General features: G+C 41.1%; 1 protein-coding gene across 1 annotated transcript in view; it reads left to right on the top strand.

Annotated features, from left to right (window-relative positions):
• The window catches only part of LOC138855029 (endoplasmic reticulum aminopeptidase 1-like), a 104244-nt gene extending 93865 nt beyond the window's left edge, over positions 1-10379 (top strand). Inside the window, exon 7 of the mRNA XM_070101777.1 lies at positions 10195-10379. Coding sequence (XP_069957878.1) covers positions 10195-10379 — 185 coding nt within the window. The remainder of the gene's footprint in view (positions 1-10194) is intronic.
• Positions 10380-14988: the final 4609 nt, after the last annotated feature.

The raw sequence follows: 14988 nt of genomic DNA, 5'->3' as shown, positions 1-14988 counted from the left end.
TGGCTAATCTGTCAGAATGAAGAGTTCGTGGAAGGACTAAAAAAGGGGTTCTCAATATTCTTAAGAGTAGAACATATGAGTAAAATCTGCATGAACTCATTCCGACAAGACGCTGAGCCAGCATCATTACATTACCATAATATTCGAGGGCACTGCACACTGCAGAACATTTCATGAAAAATAAAGAATAGCATCATATGCAATTATGAAAACAGAAAGTCTACAGAGCACTGAGCAATGGTTATTTCATTTGGTATGTCTAGACATGGGACACAGAGGCTGATCAAAATGTACTTATTTCCATCTACATACATATATGAAAAACACAGATATGTTATGTACATTAACACCTAGCTCAGCCGTTAGATAAGCCTCGTAAACATCATATTGAACACTAGGGCTTAAAGATGCTACGTCTAATTACGCGGTAATAAACATTCCTTGCTCTTGGAGGGCATACTGACAAACGACGCACAGTCTGACGGAACACCACAATGCAACGTTACATAGTCACAAAGAGCACAAAGCATGGCAGGGCCCCAAGATGGTTTCACGAACTCATCCTTGATTCTTTACAAGTCACTGAAACATGAAGCACAGCAACTTTCATTCTAATATTCAAGTGAGTGAACTAGCCACTACACAACGTGGCCCTCGGCAGGCAGCCTGTGACAATCACAGGATAAAGAATCAGTAATTCCGGCAGCCGCTTTCTAAAAGAGAATCCTCTTTAGAGGAACTCTTCGAATTAGAAGCCTCGGATTCTCTAAGCGTTCCCTGATACCCAAAGCATTCTCATACTTTCCTACTATATAGAAGCTGTAACATCAGATTTCCAAACGGGTAACAAAGCATTACCGGTACCTACCACTTGCTAACGCTACTGTCAAAAGAACAGATCTGTACACCACTTAAACTCGACCTTCAACTCTAACGTAAACAACATCTCTAGGACCTTCAAATAAGCGACGACGAAGTCAGAGCAAGAGCAGATAGCCTGAAGGTAGAGTCCCATAGTTTCAGGTCTAGACAAATGCATTACACGCATTTTCACAGAACAAGTACCTAGAGCGCTCGATACGAATGCTGCTACAAATTCTCTAAATAATGTAAGACACATTGGATAGGCTCTTCAAGTTAAACAGTGGACGAGAAGAAAAACTTATGCAGAGAGCACAGTAAATCTGCACAAAATGCAAATGCCAATTGAATCAGTCGACTAACTGTCTCTTCTCAATACCAGTCGCAAAAAATAATAAAGAACAAAAAGCAGTAAGGGAGCCACCCCAACTATGCAGATCTTATGGCAGCCAGAAGCGTCCAGATGGTATCACCCTTCAAGCCTGGACAGACGGCAAGCAGGTGGTGTGGGACTACACATGTGTATCTACCTTGGCTGATACCTATCTACAGTACACCTGGGAGGAAGGAGGGGCAGCCGCCAGCTTCAGAGAGTCCCAGAAATATAGAAAATATGGAGAACTTGCCCATCATTATATGTTTGTTCCCATAGGCTCAGAGACCCTTGGCTCATGGGGAAAGAGTACATCTGAATTCCTTAAGGAGCTGACCAAAAGACTCATCAGGGTAACTAGGGTTCCCAGGTCAGCTAGTTTTCTGTTCCAGCGACTCAGCGCTGCTGTTCAAAGGGGTAATGCCTACTGTATTTTGGGCACGCACCCCAGTTCTGGGGAGCTGGATGAGATTTTCGCATTATAATCAGTGACAAACACGTAACAATATATACTAGATATGTACGAGACATGTATCTCTCACAGCTCATGTACTGTATGTGCAATCTTTGTATCAGCAATGTATCTCTTAAATCTTCTGTACTATATTATGTAATAAAATATACCTATTGGTAAAAAAGAATGAACAGATGGGGTGGTAGAGGAAGTGGAAAATTCAAACGGCTTCAGGAAGAAATCCAAATATTCTTCCTTGAAGCCTTTTTATCCACTTCTCCGAGGCTATGGCTCCAACAATTTACACCTATATATATATATATATATATATATATATATATATATATATATATATATATATATATATATATATATATATATATATATATATATACCCCTCTGGGTTTTATTCAATTTTCTTACTAGTTCTTGCTCTTGTTTATTTCCTCTTATCTCCATGGGGAAGTGGAGCAGAATTCTTCCTCCGTAAGCCATGCTTGTTGTAAGAGGCGACTATATTGCCGGGAGCAAAGGGGCTAGTAACCCCATCTCCTGTATAAATTACTAAATTTAAAAAGATAAACTTTCGTTTTTCTTTTTGGGTCATGCAGCTAATCTGTATCACAGATATTTATTTGCAGGGAATAAAATCCCACATAATCAAAATAATAAGGTAAGAGGCAGAAGCAAACGTATCTTCAAAAATCAATAATGTATAATATGATCATTCAAAGTAACTGGCTGGCAAAATCAACAAAGTCAAAAAGCCAAGGTAAAACCTGTACATATATAAAGTATAAAAATCAAATGATTGAGAAATACCTGATACAAAGCAACACTTAAAAAAGATGCAGTAAGTGACTGTGCAAGACTTAATAGAAGAGGAACTTATTCCTCGTACTGAACGGAATATACACAGTATTTACAAGCACAGAACAAGGTCTCTAGAAAAAGAAAGAGCTGAGGAACAGTCTAACACTTCTATAAAAATAATGAAACAGAATTCCAGCAACAGTAATAACTAACGTACACACATGTGAAACACATAGGTGAAGCACACAGGTGAAACACATAGGTGAAGCACACAGGTGAAACACATAGGTGAAGCACACAGGTGAAACACATAGGTGAAGCACACAGGTGAAACACATAGGTGAAGCACACAGGTGAAACACATAGGTGAAGCACACAGGTGAAACACATAGGTGAAGCACACAGGTGAAACACATAGGTGAAGCACACAGGTGAAACACATAGGTGAAGCACACAGGTGAAACACATAGGTGAAGCACACAGGTGAAACACATAGGTGAAGCACACAGGTGAAACACATAGGTGAAGCACACAGGTGAAACACATAGGTGAAGCACACAGGTGAAACACATAGGTGAAGCACACAGGTGAAACACACAGGTAAAGCACACAGGTGAAACACACAGGTAAAGCACACAGGTGAAATACACAGGTAAAGCACACAGGTGAAACACACAGGTAAAACACACAGGTGAAACACACAGGTAAAGCACACAGGTGAAACACATAGGTGAAGCACACAGGTGAAACACACAGGTAAAGCACACAGGTAACATTTCAGGTGAACATCACAAGCATAAATTTACAAGAAAACTAGCAGCAAATTAATGGTGCAATTGATTGCCACAACTCTCAACAAAACAGGAGTATGTATGTACTCACCTATTTGTACTCATCTATTTGTGGTTGCAGGGGTCGAGTCATAGCTCCTGGCCCCGCCTCTTCGCTGATTGCTACTAGATCCTCTCTCTCCCTGCCCCATGAGCTTCATCATACCTCGCCTTAAAACTATGTATGGTTCCCGCCTCCACTACGTCACTTTCTAGGCTATTCCACGGCCTGGCTACTCTATGACTGAAGAAATACTTCCTAACATCCCTTTGATTCATCTGAGTCTTCAACTCCAATTGTGACCTCTTGTGTCTGTGTCCCATCTCTGGAACATCCCGTCTTTGTCCACCTTGTCTATTCCATGCAGTATTTCATATGTCGTTATCATGTCTCCCCTGACCCTCCTGTCCTCCAGTGTCGTCAGACCGATTTCCCTCAACCTTTCTTCGTAGGACAATCCCCGTAGCTCTGGGACTAGTCTTGTTGCAAACCTTTGCACTTTCTCTAATTTCTTGACGTGCTTGACTAGGTGTGGATTCCAAACTGGTGTTGCATACTCCTGTATGGGCCTGACGTAAATGATATACAGAGTCTTGAACGAATCCTTACTGAGGTATCGGAACGCTATCCGTAGGTTTGCCAGGCGCCCGTATGCTGCAGCAGTTATCTGATTGATGTGCGCCTCAGGAGATATGCTCGGTGTTATACTCACCCCCAGATCTTTTTCCTTGAGTGAGGTTTGCAGTCTTTGGCCATCTAAACTATAATATGTCTGCGGCCTTCTTTGCCCTTCCCCAATCTTCATGACTTTGCATTTGGCATGGTTAAACTCAAGGAGCCAGTTGCTGGACCAGGCTTGTAGCCTGTCCAGGTCTCTTTGTAGTCCTACCTGATCCTCATCCGATTTGATTCTTCTCATTAACTTCACATCATCTGCAAACAAGGACACTTCTGAGTCTATCCCTTCCGTTATGTCGTTCACATATACCAAGAACAGCACAGGTCCTAGGACTGACCCCTGTGGAACCCCGCTTGTCACAGTCGCCCACTCTGACACCTCGTCACGTACCATGACTCGTTGTTGCCTCCCTGTCAGGTATTCTCTGATCCATTGCAGTGCCTTTCCTGTTATGTGTGCCTGATCCTCTAGCTTTTGCAGTAACCTCTTGTGAGGAACTGTGTCGAAGGCCTTCTTGCAGTCCAAAAAAATGCAGTCGATCCACCCCTCTCTCTCTCTTGTCTTACTTCTGTCACCTTGTCATAAAACTCCAATAGGTTTGTGACAGGATTTTCCTTCTCTGAAACTGTGCTGGTTGTCAATTATACACTTGTTTCTTTCCAGGTGCTCCACCACTCTCCTCCTGACAATCTTTTCCATGACCTTGCATACTATACACGTTAGTGATACAGGTCTGTAGTTTAGTGTTTCATGTCTGTCTCTCTTTTTAAAAATTGGGACTACATTTGCCATCTTCCATACCTCAGGGAGGTGCCCAGTTTCAAATGATGTGTTGAAGATCTTTGTTAATGGCACACACAATATCTCTGCTCCCTCTTTAAGGACCCATGGAGAGATGTTGTCTGGTCCCACCGCCTTTGAGGTGTAAGGTCGCATAGCAGCTTCTTCACCCCCTCCTTGGTTATATGTACCTCATCCAGCACTTGCTGGTGTACCCCCCTGTTCTGATTTCCTGGAGTCCTATTGGTTTCCACTGTAAACACTTCTTTAAATCTCGTGTTGAACTCCTGACATACCTCTCTTTTATTTCTTGTGAATTCCCCATCACCCTTCCTCAGTCTGATTACCTGGTCCTTGACTGTTGTTTTCCTCCTGATGTGGCTGTACAACAGCTTCGGGTCAGTCTTTACTTTTGATGCTATGTCATTTTCATATTGTCGCTGAGCCTTCCTTCTTATCTGTGCATATTCGTTTCTGGCTCTTCGGCTAATCTCTTTATTTTCCTGAGTTCTCTGTCTTCTGTACCTTTTCCATTCTCTAGTACACCTAGTTTTTGCCTCCCTACACCTTTTGATGAACCAAGGATTCGTTCTATTCTTCCCATTATTTCTGTTTCCCTTGGGAACAAACCTCTCCTCTGCCTCCTGCATTTTGTTGCCACATAGTCCATCATTTTTTGTACTGGTTTTCCTGTCAGTTCCCTCTCCCACTGAATGTCTTGAAGGAAGTTCCTCATGCCTGAGTTGTTCCCCCTTTTGTAGTTTGGTTTTTCCCAACCTATTCCTGCTACTCTCTCCACTTGGAGCTCAGTTATGTAGTCGAAGCACAGAACCACATGATCACTAGCTCCCAGGGACCTTTCATACATGATATCCTCGATGTCCGAACTACTCAAGGTGAATACAAGGTCCATTCTTGCTGGTTCATCCTCTCCTCTCTCTCTGGTAGTGTCTCTAACATGTTGATGCATGAGGTTTTCCAGTACCACATCCATCATCTTCGTTCTCCATGTTTCGGGACCCCCATGGTTCTCCAGGTTTTCCCAGTCAATCTCCTTGTGATTGAAATCACCCATAACTAGTAACTTTGCTCCCCCCACGTGTGCTCTACTGGCCACCTCGGCTAGTGTGTCGATCATTGCTCTGTTGCTCTCATCGTATTCTTCTCTTGGCCTCCTGCAGTTCTGTGGTGGGTTGTACATTACTGTAATTATCACCTTATGTCCCTCAGACTGGATTGTTCCTACTAAGTAGTCCCATTCGCCCGTGCCATCCATTCCTTCCATTTTCTCAAACCCCCACTGGTTTTTAATGAGCAGTGTAACTCCTCCTCCCCCTCTCCTCCCTCTGTCTTAACTGAGGATTTGATATCCGGATGGAAAGATTGATTCTGTTATTATTCTGGTGAGCTTTGTTTCTGTGAATGCTATTATGTCTAGGGATGTCTCCTTGATTCTTTCGTGCCATTCCTCATACTTATTTGTTATTCCATCTGCATGTTATACCACACCTTCAACTTCTTTTCTAAGACTGTGGTCTGGGAGGTATATTGGGGTTGGGGAAGTGGGAGACCTGATAAGGAACTATGGGTGGTTGCTGTTGGGGTGGAGTTTGTAATGCAGTGGGTGGGGGCATTGGATGTGGCATGGGTGTTTTGGTTTAGAGTGTTTTGTTGCACTGGGGTTGACCTGGTTGGGAGGCTTCTATAGGAAGTTGTGAAGGAGGCTGTATTTGATCTTCTTCCTGGGTCTGGGATCTCCTGTCTGTCTTCTCCATCCCCTCTCTTTCCTCCTTTCGCCTTTGTATCATCTCTCTCAGTTTCTGCCTTTCTTCTTGTGTTCTGTCGCGGTCGAGATACACCTTCCTGTATGCCGGCATGTCCATTAATCATGCTTTCTCCTGCAGGATCCTGTTCCGAGTCGATTCTGCCTTGAAGGTCACTTTCACTGGCCGGGTTCTTTTTTTTACAAACCCCCCCTATTCTCCGAAAATTTTCCAGCTAGGTCATGTCGTCTTCTCCTATTGCTTTCATGATGCTTTCAATTGCTTTTTTTCCCCTTGTTTTCTTGCTTCATATGTTTCCCCTTCAACTTCCTGGGGCCCATACACAAAGACTGACCTCATCCTTTCATTCTCCCACTGCATATCCCTGTGTATCCCCTCATTCAATTTGATTTCCTCCATTGCAGCTTTCATTTCTTCAGTTTCACTAGCTAATGTACTTGGGCTCAGTGGCCTGTCATTTTCCTTTCTCGGCTTTCCATGGGCTCTGCTGTGGTCTGTTAGGACCTCTACATATAACTTAGCTCTTTCATTTACTACAGTCTCCTCTGATAGAGCTTCTACATGCAGTTTTGCTCCTTTCCATACAGTCCCCTTATTTGTGACTGAGGTAGCAGTCTCTGATGGCAATCCCAAAATGTTCTTTAGTTCTTTAGGCTGTTTCAGATTTTTCAGTTCCTCTTCTAAACTCTGTATCCTAGCCTCTGCTGCTTTGACTTGCACCTCCCACTTCCTGCTTTCCATATCTTTCCTCTCTTCCATTCTCATGCTAAGTTCTTCTAGTTTCTTTTCCCATTCATGTTCCCTTTTTATGAGCTCTGCTGCCCAATCTTCCTTTGCAGCTTCCTCCTCCTGTCCCTTGGTTTTTCTTCCTGCTCTCTGGCAACCCATTTTTGTTTTATCCTGATTGTCTCAGAATGGGAAACCTATGTAATTCTGTATGTTAGGTTAATAATGTGTATGTCAGAGTGTGGGGGGGGGTAGAGGAGGAACTGTGGCTATGTGGGAGAGGAGTGGGGGGGGGATTTAGGGGGAATATGGGGAGTGGGAAGGAGAGAGAAGCAAGTGGGTGAGTGGGAGAGGGAGAGGGGGGAAGTAGGGAGAGGTGGGGAGGGGGAGGGTGAAAGAGGGAGGGGAGGGATCAGGGGAAGGAGTGAGATGTCGGTGGGGAGGGGGGAGTGTATATGTGAGTCAGGATATGTGTGTGTGTGTGCATGTGTGTGTGTGTGTGTGCATGTGTGTGTGTGTGTGCATGTGTGTGTGCGTGTGTGTGTGTGTGTGTGTGTGTGTGTGTGTGTGTGTGTGTGTGTGTGTGTGTGTGTGTGTGTGTGTGTCTGTGTGTGTGTGTATGTGTGCGTCTGTGTGTGTGTGTATGTGTGCGTGTGTGTGTGTGTGTGTGTGTGTGTGTGTGTGTGTGTGTGTGTGTGTGTGTGTGTGTGTGTGTGTATGTATGTGTGCGTGTAGTGCCGAATAGATAAAAAGAAAAAATTTCATCATCATTCACTCCATCACTGTCTTGCCAGAGGCGAGCTCACACTACAGTTACAAAATTGCCATCATCATTTTGGGGAGGAATTTTTTTAATCAGATGTTTTAATACAGTAGCAAGATTTATAAATACAATGTTGATTTTAAATCCTTTAAGTAGAAAAAACATATCAAGAAAGTTTTCATGGTACTGGAGAACCAATAAATTCTTGGTTGAATATGATTGTTAGTTCTTGTGAAGGTGCAACTGACCTATCAGACCCTCGAACAGTCGTTGATAGAACCGATTCCTTCTCGTGGGAATAAACAAAATTAATGACAACATAAGATAAGCAATTTTATTAATATGCAGACTTAGAAAACAGAAGGTGACCCCAAATTGTATAGAAATTAGGTAGAACGGTGGCATACACACTTCATTATTCGAAAGAATTGCCTTAAGCGGTAGAGCGGCCAGTATTCACAGTATTCACCTCTGAAATGCTGGTGGAGAACCACTGGAGAACCGCTGTAGGACGGTCTCATGATGTCAGTATCAGCCACAGTGGGAAGAGAAATTGCAGAGATCCCCTCAAGGTGCAGAACTGTTAATGCAGAATTACTTTCCAAAGATGACAAAGTTTATTAAAGTTTTGATGTTAATGTCTCAGATCTAAACATAAATCTTGCTGCCCGCCTTGTCTCGCCTGTGTCGGATGACCCGAGCTGGCAATCAAGGCTGCAACAAAAAACAAAATTGCAATCTGGACAAGCAGTCCCCTCTCATGATAGGTATCAGGTCTTTGAAAGAAATGGAGAGGACAAAGACGTTTACGTTAAAATACGTAAGTCAAATCAGGTCTGGCTGAATCAGATAACAGATGATACCAGAAACAAGAGTGAAGCTCTTGTTTGATCTAATTTAACCACATCTCAACAAAATAAATTACTAAACAAGAGTGAATTGGATACTTACAGACTTGATGGGAACCGAAAATCAAGTTACTGTAATCCCGTGGGAGGGTCCCTCGCCAACTCCCACAGGATGGAGAAAGGAGGAAGGGGAGGAAGCGGTAACAATGTACACACGTTTCTGAACAAGCATTCTGCCAATCAGATTACTACCACCACTCATTCAGATTTTCATTCTTATCTAATTAACTTTTCACTCATAGTCCTATTTTATTTTTTAAATGTATTTCTAGCATTTTTAAGTATTTATCAATTATGTATTTTGACTATTTTAAATCATTAGTTATTTCACAAATCATCAAAATTTCTTCATCAATGAACTCTGGGCTGCAAATACGATAGTGCACATATTTTGCACGTAAAATCATTGTTCACCTTAAGAATTAAGACAACTAAAAAATGCAGTTAATTATTTTGTTTATACATGGTGGTCCCAAAAACACTCCATGATATCAAACACGTATAATATGTAACTTTATTGTTAGTAGCTTCAGATACAGGATTCATTCAGTTTCATGTGGTATAGAGTAGCATTAAAGGCACTCAATGTGCGCATAGAGTAGCATTAAAGGCACTCAATGTGCGCATAGAGTAGCATTAAAGGCACTCAATGTGCGCATAGAGTAGCATTAAAGGCACTCAATGTGCGCCCCTCTGGCTGCTCGGCAAAGATCGATGTGATACTCCAGTTCGGTCCAGACGCTCTGCAGCATATCTGGTGTTATCCAGCGAACTGCTTCTGTGGCCGAAATTTTTTGCTCCTCCAGGGTTGCGGGTAGTGTTGGTACGTAAACTGTGCTCTTCACGCACCCTCCAAGAAAGAAAAAAGTCACAAACAGGTCTGGTGACCTCGCAGGACTATCCCATCAACGTTTGCCGAGCAGCCAAAGGGGCGCACACTGAGTGCCTTTAATGCTACCTTACACCACATGAAACTGAATGAAATCCTGTATCTAAAGCTACTAACTGTGAAAGATTATTACAATAAAGTTACATGTTATACCTGTTTGAAATCAGGGAGTGTTTTATGGAGACCCTGTACTTAGAGCTAGAATATTTAAGCCAACAAAGAAATGGTTTATATCTATATTCTTATTCATTAGGCATAAAACTTCATCAGTATATCCGTACCAACAAATATCTGCTCTAATGTGCAAGTCTAATGGATACTAAACCCGAGCAGTATGGGCGCGGCCAGACGTTCTTGAAAAGACGTCCATGATACAGCAGGTGGTACCAAAGCTACTCTCTTTCTTTGAGGATTACTTGAGCGTGCCCTACTCACTGCCCAAGCTCGACTTCGTAGCAGTACCATCCGGATTTGGCGTCGCCTTCGAGGGTTGGGGAATCATCGTTGGTTTTGAGTAAGACTGATTTGATTCTGTTTCTATTTTCTTTATTTTAATACAGTAAGCTAACATAAAAAAGAAATAGTTATATAAAATATTTAAATTTTCTCAAGCATTTTGTGAAGGCTGAAAGAAATATTTTTACTGATTCTTTATTTTCTTTAGTAAATAATTGTTTATTTATTAGGAATTTCTAATATATATATATATATATATATATATATATATATATATATATATATATATATATATATATATATATATATATATATATTATATATATATATATATATTTATATATATATATATTTATATATATATATATATATATATATACATATTTATGTATATATATATATATATATTTATGCAATAAGATCACAGTAAACAGGTGATTTCAGAATATGCAAAACAACCACTCTGAAAGAATAGATTTAAAATACCCAAGAAATGTAATTGATAAATCTTTTAAAGTTGCTAGAAATACTTTTTACAATCCAAAAAGGGACAACCAGCCTTATTCAACTAAAAATATGTTGGTTCTCCCTTATCATGAAAACTTGGTTGATATGCCTTCTCTTCTTAAGACTTTTAATATCAAAGTTGTATTCAAAAATCTTGATACAGTAAAAAAACTTTTGATAAAGAATTCCCCCCAAAATGCTGATGGATGTGTCTATAAGAATCCTTGTAAAATTTGCGATAAAGTTTATTACGGTCAAACTGGTAAAAATCTCGAACTAAGATTAAAACAACATAAATATAGCATTAGAACTGGACAAGATTCCAATGCTCTATTTATTCATGTAAGAGATTTTAACCATCCAATTGATTTTCAAAAAGTTGAGAAAGTAGTATCAAGCAAGTCCATGGTCGACAGGAATATAATTGAATCTTGTTTCATAAAAAGCAGTTTTGACAATAATATGAATATTTCCTTTGGTTTATATAAATTAGATCCATTTATAATTAATAGAATTTGGGAAGAATTTAGTAATACACTGGACAAATAATAATTTTAAAAATTTTCTTGGGTAGAATAGTTTGTTGGTGGTTGTCCAGTTGGGCCGGCGCGCGTCAGGTGTTTAACCGTTGTGGGATCTGATAGTGAGGTGTTGGCCAGACCCCCTTATATACCTTCCTTGGATGCTTTACTTTCCTAATTCCTTGATAATGTGAGTAGTCACGAAAGCGCTTGGAATTTCTCTATTCTTTCAGAGTGGTTGTTTTGCATATATATATATATATATATATATATATATATATATATATATATATATATATATATATATATATATATATATATATATATATATATATATCAGTTAAACTGTGGCAGGATAGGATTCGACCCCACGACGCATTGTCCCGCCTCAAGAGACAACACAACGTACGTGTCATCCTATCCACTACACAACTGATCTTACAAACAACATGAGCCTAGGGAACTAGACTTGTTTCATGTTGCGAGGACACTCGTGGCAGTGGATATTCAAAGATTAATTTAAGCCTCCTCATGTCTGAATACCCGCCTCAACAAGCAGTTTATATAGCAATGAAACCACGAAGCAAGTAGGACTGAATCATTTATCAAACTGCAGCATGCCAGGATTCGACTCCACGACACAGTGTCCCGCCTCATGAGGCTAAACACTGTACATGTCACCTTACCATCTGAGCCATCGATGGCTCAGATGGTAGGGCGACATGTACATGAAACAAGTCTAGTTCGCTAGGCTCATGTTGTTTGTAGGATCGATGGTGTAGTGGATAGGGTGACACGCACGTTGTGTTGTCTCTTCAGGCGGGACAATGTGTCGTGGGGTCAAATCCTGGCCTGCCGCAGTTTGGTAAAAAAATATTAGTCAATCAATCAATCAATCAAGTTTATTCTCTATAAAGATTACAATGCGGGGTTTACATATTATAGGATATTGTGTGGTTTACATAATATAAAATACTAATTACAGAGAAGGCCACTATCACACCAAGCATGACTTGTCATTTCATGCCTAGTCATGCAGTAATACAAACAACCACGAGGGGGAATTGAATGATGTCCTTTCGTGTTGCAATCAACACATCATCAGGAACTTGCAGTGTTACAGAAAAAAACGATGTGGAGAGATGCAGGAGGTGATAGGTGACCCAGGCATACCCATCGCCAGTGCCTAGTGCCCCATGCCAGAAAGACTGAATATTAAAGCATTAGAAGTCAGGCAACCCACAAGCATTGAAACTGTACCAATAACCTCTTGAACGTAACATCAGTGACATGACAATTATTAAAAATTCGGTCATACCTTGATTTGCTGTAAAAGACTTAACCTTCTAAATATAGATATATCTGGCAATTGTGTTAGGAATTTTTTTTCAAACATCTAGAAAACAGATCCACAGCCGATTCACTTACAGTTACTCATTTAAAGACGAGACATTTGTAGTTTATCCAAAAGCAATTTGGCTATGGTTTGTCTGTCCCACGAGATTCTGAAGCAGATGCAGGTCTAATCATCAAAACCAGCAGTAAAACAAACCCTAATTCCTTGGTGTAGCATTGCAACACTAAGACATTCCATGGTGTTTGTTTAGGAGTCCAGTTTAAAGGTATGCACAATAGCCTCTACTATAAACGAGTCTAATTTTAATAAGCCCTCACTATTATTATATAATAATTGTTTATCATGTTTTATAATCGCTAATTCTAAAATATTCCTTTTAAGCCAAGTAGAACAAGGTACCATGACTCTGGCTTCTGACCAGTTTGCCGAGTTATTACAGACTCTAAGAGGGCTGAAAATAGCATTTGATTCCTCGGCAGTTTGTATCGAATATTTGTGTTGTAATGTCCTAACATCTAGAGGTTTACCATTCTGTCCCACATAAGATAAGTTGAACCCATTGCAACCAGTTCTTTACACACTACCAACACACACACACTTACACACTACCAACACACACACACACACACACACACACACACACAGTGAAGAGTGAAGAGGCGGGGCCAGGAGCTCGGACTCGACCCCCGCAACCTCAACTAGGTGAGTACAACTAGGTGAGTACACACACACTCAAGCACACACACACACACACACACACACACACACACACACACACATACACACATACACATACACATACACACACACACACACATACACACACAGCGAGTCATGGTACGCGATGAGGTATCACAGTGGACGCCTGTAACGAGCGGGGTCCCACAGGGGTCAGTCCTAGGACCAGTGCTATTCTTGGTGTATGTGTATGACATGACGGAAGGGATAGACTCAGAAGTGTCTTTATTTGCAGATGATGTGAAGTTAATGAGGAGAATTAAATCAGATGCGGACCAGACAGGTCTACAAAGAGACCAGGACAGTCTGGAGGCGTGGTCCAGCAACTGGCTCCTAGAATTTAACCCTGCCAAATGAAAAGTCATGAAGATCGGGTAAGGGCAAAGAAGACTGCAGACAGAGTATGGGCTAGGCGGCCAAAGACTGCAAACCTCACTCAAGGAAAAAGATCTGGGGGTGAGTATAACACCGAGCACGTCGCCGGAAGCCCACATTAACCAAATAACAGCTGCAGTATATGGGCGCCTGGCAAACCTGAGAATAGCTTTCCAATACCTCAGTAAGGAATCGTCTAAGACTCTGTACACCGTGTACATCAGGCCCATACTGGAGTATGCAGCTCCCGTTTGGAACCCACACCTGGTCAATCACGTCAAGACATTAGAGAAAGTGTAAAGGTTTGCAACAAGGCTAGTTCCAGAGCTATGGAAAATGTCCTGCGAAGAAAAGTTAAGGGAAATCGGCCTGACGACACTGGAGGAGAGGAGGGTTAGGGGAGACATAACAATATATTAAATGTTGCGAAGAATAGATAAAGTGGACAGAAACAATGGGTCACATTTGGAAGGTGAAGATTCAGCTGAGTTAAAGAGAAGTTAGGAAGTATTTCTTTAGTCATAGAGTTGTCAGGAAGTGGAATAGTCTGGCAAGTGATGTAATAGAGGCAGGAACCATACACAGGTTTAAGGTGAGGTATAATAAAGCTCATGGAGCAGGGAGAGAGAGGACCTAGTAGTGGTCAGTGAAGAGGCGGGGCCAGGAGCTATGTCTCGACCCCTGCAACCACAAAGAGGTGAGTTCAAATAGGTGAGTACACCTCTAACTCCTCGAAACGAAAGCATCCTCTGGTTTCCCATCCTCCTACCACACCACAGACCATAGTCCATTTCCATGGATCATGAACACCAATAACGAAATTAACACCAATCTAAAATTCCTCCAATCAAGATACCCCCCCCCCCTCACCTCCTGCATTTTTTTTGTATCAAGATTCCCTGTCACCTTCCGTCTTATTCACAAAATATTACACCTCATTCACTAAAATTACATCATGAACACCAAAAATTACATCATGAATACCAAAAATTACATCCTGAACACCAAAAATTACATCATGAACACCAAAAATTACATCATGAACACCAAAAATTACATCATGAACACCAAAAATTACATCATGAATACCAAAAATTACATCATGAACACCAAAAATTAAATCATGAACACCAAAAATTGCATCATAATCACCAAAAGTTACATCTCACTCAA

Source organism: Cherax quadricarinatus, chromosome 78, assembly GCF_038502225.1.
Source record: "Cherax quadricarinatus isolate ZL_2023a chromosome 78, ASM3850222v1, whole genome shotgun sequence".
Taxonomy (NCBI): domain Eukaryota; kingdom Metazoa; phylum Arthropoda; class Malacostraca; order Decapoda; family Parastacidae; genus Cherax; species Cherax quadricarinatus.
The sequence above is the reverse complement of the archived record's forward strand: the minus strand, read 5'-3'. Positions and strand labels throughout refer to the sequence as shown.